We start from the raw sequence: 18,304 nt of genomic DNA, 5'->3' as shown, positions 1-18,304 counted from the left end.
ATTATATATAGTTTGGATTTTGTTTACGATTCGTTAGCTGCGCTCCGTGCCAATACGATTCTCCATTTCTGTCGGATTAAATTTTATTGACAGATTGTTTGATTGATATCGAATTTTTTTACAAATATAATATAAAAATAAAAATATATGAAATATTTTATTCCTATTTTACGCACTTTATACCGATTTAAAATTTGAATATTTTGTACTGTTAATAATCAGAAATCAAAATGCATTATTTTATTTTATTGTATTTTATTATCTAGCGAAACTATATCTACAGAAGTGTTTTACCTAGTGCAAAGACAAATTGAACAATACTACGAGATGATAATAGTCGATAAAAAAAAGATACCGCTTTGGTCTCGTAGATTGCATTTGGCATTAAAGGCATATCAGGTAGGAAATTGTTATTCACCACTGTCCGTGAGTATTTAGAGATAATAACGAAAATATATCTCGCATTTTAGGAGCTTCTTAACAATCTCATGGTAATGGAGAAGAGTAGAGATGATGGTGTTAGAGAATCCAGCAAGATAATTAAAAGCAATATCTTTTATGTCCCGGAATATCGGGAAACTATACTCTCTCAGCTTTTGTGCTTCGACGAGGTTAAAATGTCACGGTGAGTGAACAGAATTTCATCATAATCACCACCGTATGAACTAAATCGTGTAACCTTAGCATCTTGATTACGTACTTATATGTCAAAAGTTGAAAGCGGTTTTAAAAGATTTGAAGGAAAACGATTAAAGAAATTATGAGAGATTATTATCAAAGAAAAAAAAAATTAAATTTCGTACTTGCGCTTCTTATTCTTTCGATAATCGTCAGTCGTTTTCTTTTTAACTTGGCAGAATAAGTCGCTAATCCTTTGCCAATTCCCCCGAATTCCTCGCGAATTTTTAGTAGGTATCGTGAAAAGTTGTGCGACACGTCGATAGGCGTCCTACAGTCCTACATTGAACAATGCACGTTTGTATCGAGCAAATCTGCATCGCGAAAAGAAGAGAGCGAGAGAGAGAAGCGCTCTTTACCGAAAGTTTTATCTACCGCAGACAGATTGATTCACTTTCGGATCAATCGGTCGACCAACCAGGAAGCCACTCTGGCTCCCTCCGATGCCGTTCCTTTTCGACTATTTCTCTTCTTTGGCGGCTGGTGGGCTGGTCTCGGTAGCTCGCACTCGCCCGGTTTTCTTCCTCCCTTCTACGGTTCCTCGGCGGAATAAACAACTTTTATCGACCTTCCGGCCGGCGAAATGGGAAAAGGCGGTGGGTGTTCAACTTGCTACGAGTTTGACGGGTTTTGCACGGATTTCCACGACGGAAATGTAAGGGCGGCGCGACGTACCGCAATGCCACGTTGCTGCTACTTTGACGTTACGGGGACGCTGACGAAAACAGGACGACGGTTCCGTCAAACTTTGGCTTTGACGGCGGTAGCGCGCGTTGCCGGAACTAAATTGACAAATTAATGCGCGAGTAGTGGGATTGAATTAATTTCTTGTCACAAGGCAGGAAGGAAGGCGGTTTAAGTTTACTATCAGCTTAAAACAATGTCATTACATAAATACGTTCATCTTTTAGGCAGTACTTGGTGGATCTTGTAACGACTGTTCACATATTTCTAAAGATGCTTGAACAATTCTGCCAGAAAAATACACGACATCTCGTAGTTCAAAAAGCAAAGTCAAAGAGAACAAAGACCAAAAAGAAAAAAAGTAAGATTTGTTTGTGTGTATTGTTTTGTATTGAGTAAAACAATATAAAATTAAATATAAAAAATTATTCGGTTTTTTTTTTAAACCAGAGCCTACTCAAGAAAACGTAACTACGGCTCCTACTTTGGAAGAACGTTGGGACACTATTGGCCCCGAATTATCTGCAGTTATGCGCGATGCTGTTATACCTGTAATGGTGCCATTTGATGCAACCTTAGATACGCCTATTGATGATCAAAAGTACGTGTTAGCATTGATAAACAGAATAATATTTACGTTATTATTGATGTTTATTGAAGTGATTGAAAGTATTCTCTTCTATGTTTCACGATTTTTGTTTGTTCTGATTTGTAGAGCGGACGCCATGAAGAGAATTCAGAAATTAATGCGACAACGGAACTTGGAACAGGCAGTTGGTCTTCTACGTGCAGCAAGGTGAGGGATTTGTTTATTTTGAGAAGCGAGATTCCCGGAAAGTAACTCGTTGCCGTGAAACTCGTTGTGCTGGAGCGATAGTAACGTTGTTCATTGTTGTTTATTTTAAGAATCAGTTTTGCACCTAAACCGTTGTCATGCATTACAATGAGTGAGCAGTTCTAACTACTCTGCTGCCTTGTTTAACTGAAATATGCGAGAGGTTATTACTTGCGATAAAAAAAATCACGTATAATTTCTCGCTTGTAATTTAATATGTTTTGCAATTAATGTATAAATTTTTATGGAAGTTGGTTTGCGATAGAAGATCGTTGTCTCCGACATACAATGGCTCTAATTCCCGCAACATTTAATTTTTAATTTACGCTATTTTTAATATAAAATTAATAAAAATATCTATCCATTTATCTTTTTATACGACGCTTATATTTTTATGACGGAATTTAATATTTTTTAATAACAAAAGACAATTTTGAGGTAAGTCAATTAATCATGGGGATTATGCGGGCTTTGTTTTGTCAAACAAAGGCGTTCATTGCGTTAGGGTTGGAGGGTCAGTACGAACGTAGGATTTATTCACGTAAACTTAATGAATTTTTGATCCCTTAAACCAAAGCGTGTACACAAAGTAACATGAACGAAGGTAATATAGATAATATTGTAAATGATGACGCAAATCCACATGATCCATATTACAATTTTGTATCGTATAACAGTTATAAATTTCATTTATTTTTTATTTATATAGTGTGTATGTTTGTGTGTATAATTTATTAGATAAAATGTATGTTTTTTATCCTCATTATTTCCACTTGATAAATTAATTTTTCATAAGGTCGACAAAGAACGGCTAATGAGAAACTTATTGCCGTCTCGCGATTTTCGTCAGGTTCGATCGTAATTCGCGTAATATATTAATTAAGCTTATTGAACGGTCTGAAATTTTTTCGGCTTTGTGCACCGACCAGTCACACGGCCAATTAACTGGCGAAAAGCCAAGCGTTTGCACTGCCGCAGATATTTACATTACATTAAATCTGAAAGGGATCTGCCGCGCTCTTGTAACGCGTCGGTATACACCGGTTCACCGGGGTGAACCGGTACCCAACCAACTCTTTGAAGTGTTCCAGCTCTAAATGTGCCTATGAGTCATGTCCCTCCGTCAACTTGTTTCTGCATTCCACTTCGCCAACCCTTCTCGCTCTAAGGCTTAATCGCTGCCTCGATGCTTTCCGCGAGATTCGATGTACTCGCTGATAAACTCCGTCGACGTGTAAATAGATTCTTTACGCGGCTCGTCTCAAAGCATTTTCGCCTTTGCTGTACACGGACGCGTACACAGAGATCGCGAATATCTTAAAGTTGTTTTCTTTATATGGAATGATTCGGTAAATATCATCAGAGAGTAACGTTTATCACCGGAATTTCATAATCTGAAACTACTTTTCCGAGCTCGGTGACATTTAAAAAATAACGCAGTTACACCAGGACGCTAGTTTTAACTGAAGATACCGGATACGAGAACGCTGTACCATTAATCTTTAACTTTATTAGTTCTATCAGATTGGAGTGCCGTGATATAACCGCGGGGATAAAAGTCGGTTTTACCGTCGCCGCCTTTCTCTATCATAAAGCTATGAAATTATAGTCCCTTCCGCGATTTTTCTTTACGCGGTATCATCGCCGCGAACTACTTCGGGAGATTGTACGTAATATTCCACCGTCCATTTTATAGGGGGTAATGTTTACTATGGCCGGTACACAATGGAAGTCTGCAGGACCGTGCCGACCTTGTGCACACAAGGGGATAAAAGTAGCAGACTGTTGACTACCCCATATATATATAGACTATTTCTAGGCGCAGACAATATTGTTAATAAGGCATTTACGGTAATACGTAGGTACGTAAGACAAACAGTGTAATACCTCCTGTTCTCTTCGCGTACACGTCTTCGTTTCTCGGTTACGGGTAGTGCTTCTGGTAATCGTGTTTCGTTTGCCTAGCAAATACTTCGTCGTCTGGCTACCGGTTTTAGTCCTCTAATTTTCCATTTGCACCGTCTGCGACCCTCCTACCAGTACAGTGATTTCAACTTAGGGATTGCGTAAGATGATTACGATGAAAAAAAAATTTGCGTCGATTTATCATTTCTTCCTTTTCATCTCTAAATAATCGCAGTGCAGTAACGATTTCATTGTGTTTGCAAAGCACCAGTTCGAAATTTCCGTTCGCTTGTCTACATATTGTGATTAATATGTAGAAGCAAAATCTAGTTTATTTAAGAACGTTGGAAATATTTGTCTTGAATAATTTTATTATCTCTCGTTCAGCTATAATAGAATAATAGAAAAGATATAAGAATACATTTAAAGAGAAGTTGCTACAAGTAAGACAGAGTGTAAATATACTTAAGAACCTTTCTGTGACAATTTAATATCCGAGTCCGAAAGCTGATTCATCACTTTGAGCCTTTGCCAAGCATGAAAATGGACGTGTCGAAATTATCTATTTCATGTCTGGCAAAGCGGTATTGGCTTGAATGTCGGAACGCTGAGTCGAGAGACGACGACGACGAGGATGAGGATGACGACGACGACGACGGACGACGACGACGACGACGACGACGACGGGCGCGGCGCGTCTGAGAGATTCCATTGTCGCGGAACTTCAAATCGAGGGATAATGGGGATTGTATGCTGCTGAATTTCTATTCAAGCAGCCAGCAACCAGCAGCAGCGTCGTACGAGCCACTTCTTCCGCTTCGGGGACAGCACCCTTCCTCTTCTTTTGCGTTCTCTCGCTTGCGTCGGCTTATTGGATTCATCTCCAACGGAGAGAATTTCGGAAAGCTTTCGAAAGTGGACCAGACTCTCTTGACCTACGAAGTTGAAACGCGCTATGCAGCGCGCTATGAATCGCGATTATGAAATGGATTATAAGTCCATTTCGGGATTTCTTATCTAAATACCAGTTCTTTTTTTTTCTGAAAATTCCAAGATTAAAATTGAACATCTGTTTATAAATTAATGATGTAAATCGACAGTAAAATTATTTCTCTAATTTCAACTGGATTACTTAGCTAATTAAATCTTTAATTATTACAGGCTTAGTTTAATAATATATTAACTAGAATTATGTATGTCATGAGGAAATATCATGGTTATACATTTGACATTTTATAATAACTCTTGCCCCAGATTTGAATTTGGTTTTTAACGTTTTTTATACGCTAGCTGCCGACTCATCTGACGTATACTGTAGGGATTACGTGCCTGCTCGCGTGTAAACGTGGATGGATCATGTTCGGACTTGATTTCAACCCGAGTCGCATATTGTGAACGTACGAATGTGTGTCGTGTGTATACGCATAAAACGAAACACGTTCTATGTGCATATATCTGCACGTATCTGCGTTAGAACCGTACGTTTCGCTTTTATATAGTACAATTGCAACTAAGTGCGATTTCATGTCAAGTGACCAAATCCAATTCTCCGGATTTTAATGCGACTCCGCCGCTATTAGGACGGAGTAAAGTAGGAACGATTTTCATTATCAATCGCGCTGTGACAATGAAGGGAAGAAGAAAAGATTTTTATCACCATTGTTATTTTTACGGCTGAAAGCTGTGATTACATTGCAAAAGTATTGATAAAAGAATCCATCATCGTAATATTATAATTTTTATTGTACCTTTTATACTTTGCAATGCCTTGTTTCTCTTTGGTTTGAATTTTATATGAATATTGTGCTCAATCATTTATATAATCAGAATTTTATACAGTTATAATCTTTTTTAGCTGTAAATTTTTGCAGCTTATAGATTAAAGATTAGCTTTACAAATATGAAAAATAAAAAAATTATTAACATTTTATAAAAATATAAGAATGTATTAAATTTAATCTATTTCAAATTGAAATTGAGTAATAATTGATAATCTGTTGAGAATCTTGAAATGTAATATCAGTATTACTGAGAAAATTAATAAAATGTATTAAAAAATTTTTTAAATTTTATAGATATTGTAGTTTGCAAAAAGAACAATTCTTAATTATTACAATAAAATTTTATGTAAATAATTTGGAAGCTACTTGACAACGCAAAATTTGTTTGCCCATGAGAATATTTTTTTGAAAGTCTTTATCTTTTTACATATGATTAAAAGTTCTGTCTTAGTGAACATTTAAAACGAATGAAGTGATGTTTGAGAGCCATCCCGTCATGTAATGTAAGGTTAAAAGTGTTCTACCATTAGCTACACCTTTCTTCGGGGCGTTCCTGAAGACGTGACTTTATCTTTGTTTCCTGGTCACGTTCGCACACGACCATCTGTTCTCTTTTTTTTTTCTGAATTCTCATAAAGTATATAGGGTGTCTCAGACCCAACTAAGCTAGCTTTTATCTACCTTGGATGTAATTTTTTTTTAAAAAAGGTATGTTGAGGGGCGAATTACTTAAAAATTATATATGATTGGAAATAAGTACTGAGACATTTATACAAAACAAAAAATCTTTTATACAAAAAATAAAATTATTAAAAATCTTGATAAATGATTAATTTAAACAAATGTACGAAATTGTGTATAATTCAGTTTTTTAGTTGCTAAATTTTGTAAAAATAATTCTGAATTGCAAACACACGTCGTAATAAATTTTAGCGATAAATTTAACAAAAGTTAAATATGTAGATTAAAGCTTGCTTCTTTGCTATGCTCAGCTTCGAAAGTCTTTCTTCTCTCTTAGCGTACGTAAGCGTTGCCTCTCTTCCTTATTTCTTCGTCTGACGATGGCGGTGGCACTTTCCGCTTTGTGGCCCTAAGATACACAGATACTTTGTAAAGGAGATGCATGTGTGTCAGTATGAACGGTAGCGTAGGTAGGTAGGTCGACGAAGAATGAGGGTTGGGTGTGAGCACTTGACGCAAGGAGTCCGATGTTGGTGTAGATCGTGGTGAGGTTCTCATGCTCAAAGGAACCTTCTACGAGACTCATTGAGTTTGCCACTCGGACTTCTCATCGCGTCGCTGCACTGCACTCTACTGAATCTTCCTTAGTCGTGTAACTTCAGATAATGAACTTGCTTTATTTAATCACATCGACCTTATTAATAATGTATAAATTTATTAGTTTATATGTTACATGATTAAAAAACTTTTATATGATTTTATTTTCAATTTAATATCGCAATTTACGAGAAATATAACTTGAAATAATTTTTCACAAAAAAATGCTATCTGATTTTACGAGCGTATTTAAAAATTGCAATAAGTTTTAGTCTTTTAAAAATTAATGTGTTTGACGTTGTAACAGTTATTTTCGCATTATAAAATTTTTCATCTCACGCGATTCACAACAGAGATTCAATCTAATATATAATGTTCGGTATGTGATATATCGATTTTTGCAGCCTTATGAAATATGAAGTTTGTGCAGTTTGTAATATGTTATATATACGAGAACGGTACATTGTTATATGTATATCAGAGCTAGTAAACTGCTTGCTTACGATGGCGTAACGTTATCATGCTATTAAGTTGTTGTTGCTAAGCTTCTCTTATGTCATAGTCATTAATATTATTATATAACATGTTAATATTATATTTTACATGCGGATATTAAAAATTGATGATATACAATTATATTACAGAGACATTTGGCCAGAGAATGATTGCTTCGGAAAAGTGGACATACTTCCCGAGGAAGAATTTCTAGCTCTTCACGAAATCTTCTTTGCTGAGCTGGGCGGTGAGTAATTTTAATTTTATATACTTGGTAATGAACATTGAGCGTTTCTCAATGCTGTTCTTAAGATCATTTAAATGAATTGGCGACAATACGCGGATTAACCGGATAGGAAATGAAACGTTATGTATTGATAATTACCAGATATTCGTCCGAAACGGATTTGAAACTTGGTACTTTGAAAACACGGGTCGTTAGCACTTTTCGCTCTTCTGAGGATTGCCAGTACAACTTTAGTCTATCGAGAAACTTATATCCTCTCTGCATACATAACCCTGTGAGAAAAGAGTAGCTCCTGCTTTGCGTCCGCCTAATTATAAAGAGCAAAGTCTGTTATTAAGTTAAGCATGGAAGTAATGAGCTGTTTTCCTTCCTTTACGAAGGAGAGTTCGTTACGACTGCTGATTTATTGAATTATAAAGTTTACTCAACATTTTGGAAGAAAAACGTGAACGTACTAACGAAAGTGTGCTAATAATATCTATTTTTGTGTATTTTCTGCTAAGGCCGCATCACAGAAGAAGAAAGATAAATTAAATACATGAATTCATTCGGGACGCGTTACCCTTGCAGGGACGATTTGTAATAACTGGCGCATATATCACGACACAAATTTAATTAAACGCGCCGTTGGTATTCATTTCACGCGCCTAATTTATGTGTGAATAACTACGCTATTCAGTGCCGAGATTTCGCGACGATCCAAGCTCGCCACGTATTTATCTCTGTTCATTACCGTCACAATAATAGCTACCATATACATTTTAAATCTTTTAATTTTAACATTACTCTTCAAAAACAATTTGCTTATTTTGATGAAGAAAGATAATTACCGCGTTTTAGAATTTCTCTTGATTTATAACGCAAGCGCAATTTTATTCTACAAAAGTTGCCACTACTATTGAACACTTATATACAAGTTAAAGTACGTAAAACGCGTCAGCGGTTTCTTTTATAATAAAATTTAAGAAATTGTAATTTAATTACAAGTTGTTGTAATCAAAAATACAAAATTATAAAATTTATAATTTATAATTTACAAGATTAAAATTGATATTTTTTAAATATTTTTGTTAAAATTGACCGAGATATTTGTATAAAATTTTTGTTTAAATTTATCCATTACGAATATGAGGCGAGTTTTTTTTTTTAATTCATCTGATCAATCGCATTGTACTAAAATACAGCTTTTACAGAACGAAGTTGCGTAATGCGATAATTGATCAATCGATAAATTAGAATCATACGTCCGCACTCGTAATGTCTCGTTACGCACTACGCGTTCAACTTCCTTCCGTACGTTTATCCATCGCCATGAATGTCAGTGTAATAAAGAACGTTTACGATCGTATGAATTACGATCTGTTGCACCGAATTCCACAACTTACGACATGACGATACTGTCATGTGCTTCTCATTCTATAGATGGCACCTGGCTGATAAAGTCGTTAAATGTTAATCTTTCTCTTTATATACTGCCAACGTAGTCGACGTACGGTAGTCGGCGTGCAGTATTCACCTAAAGTGTGTTTCATATAAAACATCAACGCCGACATCCAGACTGTTTTATTTTACGACGTGAGTACGTCTGAAGCACTTTGCCATTATCTCCAGCACGCGTCAGAAATCTCGCGCGCAATCTTTATGCGTTAAATCGATTGTTCTCTTCTTTCTATAAAGAAGTGATTTTCAAGATGGACCGGATCTTATCTTTTATTTTTTTAATGCATTTTAGAGCGCTGCGACAGTATCACTCACATAAATATTTAACGTCAAAAATTGAAAATTCACGATTTATTGATTTCCGAGATTATGCGCCGATGGAATAATCTATTTTGAAATCGTCAATGCTCTGAAAGTGGAGACAAAATTTAACTTCCTAAATCTCAAAGGTCTTATATTTTCACTTCATTGTTTTCATTCTGTGATATATGCAAAAGTATCGCGTTTGATATAATAATAATAATGATAATAATAATCGCATTTATCAACATGAGCGATTCGACGTAGCGACAAAGGAAGTTATTTGCAAATAAAGCCAAGTATATTCCAGTGTCTGGCGCAGTGTGTGGATTTTGTCGCGGGCAAGCGGAATCAGTCGATCCGGAGCTTTTGGCTTCGTCGATTGAAGTTGTTTTTCCGCTTCGGCTGCCTCGGCACACACTTCCGGATGGCTGTACCCCGCGACTCGGCCATATCCCGATGGCTTTGCATACGCTGTACATAATAGAGTATCTGTTTCGCGTTGATAAAGCACACGGCGGAAATTGTCGGGTGATTCGCGAGACAAGCTGTTTCTAGTTTACACTTCGCAGTAAAATACGGAATTCATCGGAGTACGTTTAATCCGTGCACGTTTAATACGTGTGCGTAACAGTTTGCTTATTGTAAATGTTATTTTAATTCTTTTATATCGATACTTTTGTTACATTGGTTTCGCAGTTTAAAGTTATCATCCGCGAATTTTTCTTCTTGAATCATAAATAAATCCAGGGGACAATTTTAGTCGGAGAGTAAACCATTTCGCCCCGTGAAAGTTTAATCCTTCATCTCTGAATTCTGTACGAAAATGACGACGGAAATTTTCGATCGTACTTCTCTTCTTACGTGGTCGAATGATTATGCGTGACAACTTGGACACGTAGATGCTCTCCGAGTAAACTGTCTCTCGGACTTATTAATGATTCGAGAAGAAAATAGTTTTACTATAAACTTTATGGAAAGGAGGTCAGAGAGGTCAGATCGAAAGAGGAACAAACGATTATTTGTCATCCGTGACAGGGATACTTCATCAACAACATTTATAAATAATCGCGATCAATATCGAAGAGGTTTCGTAGCATACCGGAAAGCTTTTATTTATTCATGTCTGTCTGCGAATAGAACGGTACTGGCTGCCATGTATAAAGGATACGTTTCATCGACTTGCTTTAGTGCGAAGTATGAGAATAGGAAGTGGAGGAAGATGTGCTGTACTTCAGCACGATTTTTCTCTTCTCTTCGCTCGATTCCAACTTGTTAGACCGAATGGGTGATGGATGCTCGCGTGTAGTCAGCCCATGTGTTCTTTTCTCCTCGAAGTCGAAGGTTTGATGAATGAAGGTCGAATTGAAAAGTCTTGGCGGAACGTCTGAGGCATAGTGACGAAATTTGCATGCCACGCTCGTACGAACGACGCTACCCTTTGTAACTGTTCCATTTGTATACACGTTTGATTAACTAACGTGTTTCTTTCACTAAAGATTTCGGCTTTTCTCATTGTATCGGTATTCACGAATTCTCAAAGTGATGGTAGCGAAATTTTTAACGTAAAGTTCGTCTCGTCACAAAATGAACTCAAACACAAATATTGCTATTTTATTTATATCTCCCCGATGCAATATTATTAATGTAAACTCTTTCTACTCATCTTTTCAAAATGCTCGCAGAAGCAGCTTTGTGATTTTCCATATTTCGCAAATACACTAGATCGTTTCACTTCATAGATCGTTTCACTCCTTTCTTATCGGGTTTGTACTGCCATAATAACTTTCCTTATTTACCGTAATGCGGCAGAAAGTCATCTCTGACATTTCCTGGAAAAGTGCCGTGCACCTAAAATACGTAGATTGGAGACGCCGGATCTCGGCTGTATGTTGAGAAAGAGAAGTGGCTTCGAGAGGTATGAAAGAACTTTTATCGGGGTGGAAACTTCGTCTTCCTTCCGAGTGGCGTGAAGCCATAGGAACGAACGAGAATTATTTAGTACAAGACGCAGGGTAAACAACAGATGTACTACCAACATTTGTTCCGAGTTTCATTCTTTTTCGCGCAACTTTTGAAGCAACCCTCCGACGATTCTTCTCTCTACGCTTGGTAAAATGAAGATGTTATCGGAAAATATGCATTATTCTTGCAATCAACTTGTTCTTGGCGTTGTGTTGCGTACCAATTGTAAGAACTGAAGTTAATGAGCAATAGCGGGATTGGCGTTTAGACCGCCAAACCCGCTAAATCCCTATAACTTCTGAATCCTTTACAGCACGCCAATCGATTGATTATTTTGCTTTTTTTGCTGCATCGTGGTATTATCCTTTTTACTTCGTTATAGCGCACAGTAATCAAATCGAAATGACGTTTCGGGGATTTGAAGCGGAGCAAGGGATGAAATTTACATCCTGTGCTTGCTCGAGCGATCGCTACCATATGTTTGCATTCTCGTAGCCGTCCTTCCTCCTCCCCGGACATCGGTCCTTGAGGTAATTTCGACAGAATCGTTTGCTACGTCCGCTTTTCCTCGATCAAATTGCAGTGCACTGTATTACCTCGTGCGATTTCGGAATAAGCCAATGTCCATAATATCCCTTGTTGAATTTGTTGATTTTGCAAAAGATTTTATGTTTTTACCAATCTTGGTTTTTGAAATCAGGGTAGTAGAATCCGCAACTCATCTTTTCGAAGAAAGGTCGGATATAAAAAGCTATATTTTTTAAATTTACTTGTTGACTTTCAATGCATTTAAATACATATCTTTTTTCGAGAAAAATCTTGTTTGGTCGATCGATCATATTATATATATTTTTATGACTGTGTAATATAAATATTTGTGAAATTTATATGTTTATCGAGCATCTATTTTTGAATTTCTGACTTTGTGTAATATAAATTTTTAAATAAATATTTGAAACGTAAATTTAAAAATCTTTTGAATAATTTCTTATGAAAAAAGTAAATAAAATTGTTTTAAATAGTTTTATCGGATAATCTCTATTTTTTCATTTTTATCATTTTATGTATATTTAAATTTTTAAATGTGTGAAAATACGCGAATTTAAGCAACACATCTCTTTTACATTTATTTAATCACTAGAAATTTATGAATTAACATAAAAAGATATGATAAAAGACACATAAAAATCATTTTATTTATGAACTTTTATTTATTAACAAAAAGACGTTTATAACTTATTATGTTTCGTAACAATGCAAGAACGTTTCGATTTGAAATTATAAAAAAAATACTAAATAATATCGAACGTTTAAACTATAAATACAAAAGAAAATAAATTCTGTATCTTTTTTCAATTTTTGATACAAAAAAATTGGATTTTATTCGGTTTTTTATTCTGAATAAAAAATGCCTGTTTTTTTTCCATCTCTATTACTTATAAAAAAATAAACCTTTTTTTTACATTTTTTTATCAAACAATCTCCGTTTTTACTTGTATCACTTTGCATAATACAAATTCCTAAATGAATATTTTCAACGCAAATTTAAGAATTCTCTGAATGACTTCTTACGAAGAAATACAAACGTTTATACACTTGAGTGTCAGCCGGGTATCGAGTGGAGCGTTCAGAGGGTGCTCCAGCCCGACATTTAGCGGTGTTTCAGTATCGAGGAGACAACCGCGGCGCGTTAATGTTTCTTTTTTGTCGTTTTCCCCGGTGTCGGAGATATGATAGCCTCTTCCCTAACGACGTATAACCATTAATATGCAAAAGCGGTACTCAACGAGTTCATTCATTTCATCATGCCTTCCCCCGTTTGCTCGTTCTCCCTTTCCCTTTCTTCATTGACGCTAGATATTTTATCTTTACCATTCTTGTCCGGGCATACCTAGGGAGATATTCATGTGAAATATATCCGCTGGCTTTACTCTTTCTTCTAGCCTCTAAACCCATCCTGGGGAGAATCGGCAGTTAAAAAGAAAGAAAGATAACCAAGAGGGTGAATGTTACTCTCGACGCTATCTGAAGCTGTTATAGCTGCGCTACAAATGATATGCAGGGGGGTACATCGAGGGCACTTTAGCCCCACGTAAGCTCTCACGGTAGGTCTCCCTCGGTGGCAGTTAATGAAGTTATGATTGAAGGTTAAATTCCATGAAATTGCCTCAGTTAACGGCTACGGTTTCACCATGAATGCAAATCAATGTAAAAAATTTGCGCGCGAAAGCACGAACGTCGTCGGCGTAGTCGGAATTTTTTCGAAATTTTTACGTTTCGTCGCAGCGGTTACGGGAAATGTACATATTGAGATTATGGTTTCGAAAAATATTTGAATATTTGTATTAACACTAGCACACAGTGGAATTTAAACTTTGTCAGACAAATAAAAAAAAGCGCTATCGTGCGTCAGATTAAAAAAGTATGAAAATTCCAATATAATAAACACCGAATCATAGTAGCGGCGGCATCACCGTGTTTTTTGAAAGTTTAAATTTTGCGTTAATTTTCATGTAAAAACAGAAGCAACGAAATTACGCGCGAATCTTGAAATGAAAATTCTCGCGACTGGAATCTACAAATATATTTGGAATTGGCCAGCCCTTTACAACTGGACAGGCGGAAAGAATACTGAATCGCGTTAATAATTGATCACCGCAGACGACGAATTAGCCGAGATAGATCGTTGACTGACATTTCGCGTCCGTGCCTCGCTGTTTCCCGTCTCGTACACCCTTTTGTACGACGCGTCGCACACAGCGAGCCCCACCCGGCGCGGCGGCGTGCGACTCGATTAAATAATAATGCATTTACGAGTTGCGTAGAAATTGAATAACAGTCGTGCTTGAATAATACAGATATGTAAATGGGCCGGGATGGAGACTGGCCCGGGATTCAGCTCTCGACGGGGGTGAACGCGGGTGCAGACGGGATCATTTATATTGTAACTCCGAAGCGCTTTGAATATCTCTCTTTCGCTCCGCGGCGCGCCAGGTGCGTCTCACTTTCTCCGCCGTTTCTTTCGTATTCCATTTATCGGCTTTCACCTGCACCTATTCTTACGACCAGCCCTCCTCATCTTTGCTTTCGTCTCCTTCCGCTCCTCCCCACCACCGCACTCCCTCGCACTGTTTGCCTTTCATGTTCGTCTACGACGGAATTCCCGTTTTATGCGCTCGTTAAGTATTTTCCATGATTCTATGTTTTATTGTTTGTACGAATCCTTTTATCCGGCTTTTCTTCTTGCCAGAGACATTTCCTTGCGCTCCGTTACATTTTACGCATAGTATCTTTTATCACCGGAATTTCAGATTTTTCTGCCGTATTCCTTATCGCTTCTTTCCCCTTTGTGTTTGGCGAGCGTCTTGGCACTTATAAAAATAAAAAATAAAAAATAAAACGAAACAGATCGGATATTAGGGTGTATAGCGACGCGTGCAGTACTGCGTAAACTCGTGCGATAGGAATCTTCAATAGTAAGGGCGAAACTGATAATGCATTGCGAGCTAGAAATCTTGTATCAGTGTTTATTCGACGTATCCGAATAGCATGATCCTTGGAGTATCCACAACTCTATTGCAAATCTAATAAATTACGCAATTCTCGTGCGCCGTCTGTGCTCCCTCTCTCAATCGGCATGCTGCAACCACAAACTGAATATGTTCCTTCGGGCTAATGCGTACGTAATGTTCCGCGAAACAGAGTTACCGCGGTCGTGCTACGACGAATGGGGTACCCACCGACGTTCCATCGTACACGCGCTTTTAACTTGCCCACCCGAAGCGGCCATTCTAGGCGTTCCTATCTAGGATATTCAAAATCGGATTTGTGTCCTACTAGAAATAACTGAAATTTCTGCAGGGCGCGGAAGCCACTGCGAGACGAGCAAGCTCTACGGAGCTTTAATAACTGCTTAACGGATTTCGCAGTGGGTTATTCGATTGCCACGGAAATTCGAGAGACCGTACCCAGGCCACGACGATTTCATCCACGGCCGGTCTTCCCGGTCTCGCGGTCTCGCTTCGCAACGGAGGCGAGCTGAAGCCCGTTGCGAAGTACACGTGGTTGAGTCTACGCGGTTCACGAAATATTGTGAAATTGGAAAATTGGGGAATGTCTGTGCTCAACTGTAGACCACGCGGCACGCGGACGATATTCACCACGATACGGTATTTCGATTAACGTATTTACGCGTCCGGTCTGTCGCGGGAATTTTATTTTATTTTAATTTTTTTTTTAAACTTGTTATATTTGTGGTATTATATTTATTCGTGATACGAATAAATTTTTTTTTTAATTTTTTTTATTGCTGGTTTTTTTTAATCTAGAAAACCTTGTTTCATATTTTAAGAACAATATTAGCATGTGAAAAAAATTATTCAGAGCGCTATGAAATTTGCATAAACTTTGTACTGCGTATCTTTTCCTAGATGAATTTTTTGCGAGCGCGCACGCTCGCTTGGGACTGTAGGATAGAACTATTGCTGCGACCAAAGCCGTTCCTCTTAGCAGTTTGCAGCACCCCTATGGGTACTCCTTCCCTCGTGAGATTTCGCCAGAAAATTGAATTCGGATTGACGCTATGTGCTGAATGCGCGTCGGATTTATTTATTTGATGATGAGGAAACCTACGCAAGGGGATGAACAAAAAAGGAGACGAGACAGAGGGACGCATAGATAGACGATAACGCGTTCTCGAAAATCAATGAACTCGATAATCAATTATCGTTCTTTCTTTTTTACGACTTGCAATTGAAACGTTTCATCGCAAAATTCTAAGTGATCGATTCTATGTATGCAAATTGGCGCAAAGCTTAATCCTCCTTCGAATTCGCAAGCTGTAAACTATACCTGAATTTGGTGACAATTTTTTTGTCGCCGGCACTATCTGTTGATGCGCTTCGGTAAGCGTGCGAGATTGTTGTCCAGTTATTTCCAGAACGTAGAAAAATTTTTGTTCAAAAGGGTGGATTGCACAGTGTTTGAAAATGTGTTAACTCAAAAAAAAAAAAGAAAAAAATAATTTTGAATAAAGTTTAAAATTTAACAAATAAAATTGATTAAGAATGCTACACAAAATGCGCTTATTTATATGTGTAATTAGTACAAGAAAGAAAATAATAAAATAATTTAATATTATATTTTTAGTACTAAATCAAACTTTACTATAAAAATAAAAATTATTTTCTATATTTTTTCCCTATTTTATAATTCTATAGTAGAATTATAAAAATATGGAAGAAATAAGGATAATATTTTTTTGCGATGTAGATGTATCTTATATGTAAATCTATTTTTGTGTTACTCGTGGATTTTATTGAAACTCAACATTCATACTTATAAGAGTAGCAAAAAAAAAATAATTTGATTGTCGAAAAATATGTGTATATTATTTTTGATTACTTTACAACTGTATTGAACTTCAATAAATTCTGCAAGTAACGCGAAAGTAGGTTTATTTGATAGTTTTTTAAGCGACGTGTGGATTAAAACCTGCGGATTAAAATCTGCGGATTAAAATCTGCGGACTTGAAATGAAATCTTTGAAAGCGCCAAAGGACCCTTTCATACTAAGGTGACGTTAGAGCCGTTTGTTGGATACATTACACTTTTAATTGAAGTCGTTGGAATACCACGTGATATTATTTAAATCGCGTCTATCATTAGCTGCCGCGCGCGCGTCAAAAGGAAGCGGTCGCGGCAAGCACGTCTTAATGACTTCTCAACGACGCAATTATGTTCTCGTTCTCGCGAAATGACGTGAGATAAATTTAAATGCGTATCTGCTCGGCACGATGCTACCGAGGCAAAATGCGAGAGAGAGTTGCCGGCGTGAGGATGAAGTTCTGATACGAGAGTGAAACAGCTCCGTGCTTTTTTTTATCACGATCCACCGTCGCGTAATAAAAGCAAAAGGTAGATAGGTAAACGGCGGTGTGGGCACCGTTCTTGATGATCTATATTGAAACGGAATTGCGTCGCAGAAAGATAATGCACTCCTTTCGAACGTGGTTGCCACTAACATCACTTTCGAAAGACATTTGCGCAGTTAATGATATCCCGGAGGAATGTCCTCGGATCGATACGAGATGAATGTTTCGCTTCTTTTCCATTAGACCTTCTAGTCTAACGCGTTCAATATTTTTACTTCGAGTATTCTCGTTGTAAAATATGGACACTACATTAATCTAGCATTGAAATAATTACGTCAAACAGCAACAATATAAAGAATAAGACTTTTATCATAAAATTATATTTTTAATGCATTTAGCTGAATTTTTGATTAATTACGTTATATACATATATCTTTTTCATTATTCTGTTCATGCACATACGTATTCGACGGTATTATGGTGTTATCGATTTATATATGAACGTTGAATGTATAAGCGCGTTGTAGAATGCTGACATTGCACCGGAAAGCTTCATCATTAACTATCGGATAATGCGATCATATATTTTCATAAGCAAGGCAGTATCATTGCCTTATCTGCCGAGAATTTCTTCGAGAAGCACCATGCATCGCATGTAAGTGACCGCGGATGTTAATTTATGGGCTGAATAACGACTTTCCGATCTTGGATAGTTGCCATCGCGCGGGACTTTAGTGAGGGCGGTTTTACTGCGTGGAATAAATTTCCAGGAAGTACGCGACCTGATCCATAAAGTAAGAAATCTCCGATAGGCGCATCCCTG

The 18,304-nt window shown here is 37.1% G+C and overlaps 1 protein-coding gene across 4 annotated transcripts in view; it reads left to right on the top strand.

The window, feature by feature from the left end:
• LOC105205832 (protein timeless homolog) overlaps window positions 1-18,304 on the top strand; it is a 118,105-nt gene that overhangs the window by 10,434 nt on the left and 89,367 nt on the right. For all 4 annotated transcript variants that reach the window (XM_039449969.1, XM_011175361.3, XM_011175362.3 and 1 more), the window contains exons 10-15: window positions 267-399; window positions 471-625; window positions 1,590-1,723; window positions 1,813-1,963; window positions 2,078-2,158; window positions 7,806-7,903. In XM_039449969.1, the coding sequence (XP_039305903.1) occupies window positions 267-399; window positions 471-625; window positions 1,590-1,723; window positions 1,813-1,963; window positions 2,078-2,158; window positions 7,806-7,903 (752 nt within the window). The remainder of the gene's footprint in view (window positions 1-266; window positions 400-470; window positions 626-1,589; window positions 1,724-1,812; window positions 1,964-2,077; window positions 2,159-7,805; window positions 7,904-18,304) is intronic.

Source organism: Solenopsis invicta, chromosome 5 (assembly GCF_016802725.1).
Source record: "Solenopsis invicta isolate M01_SB chromosome 5, UNIL_Sinv_3.0, whole genome shotgun sequence".
Taxonomy (NCBI): Eukaryota; Metazoa; Arthropoda; class Insecta; order Hymenoptera; family Formicidae; genus Solenopsis; species Solenopsis invicta.
The sequence above is the reverse complement of the archived record's forward strand: the minus strand, read 5'-3'. Positions and strand labels throughout refer to the sequence as shown.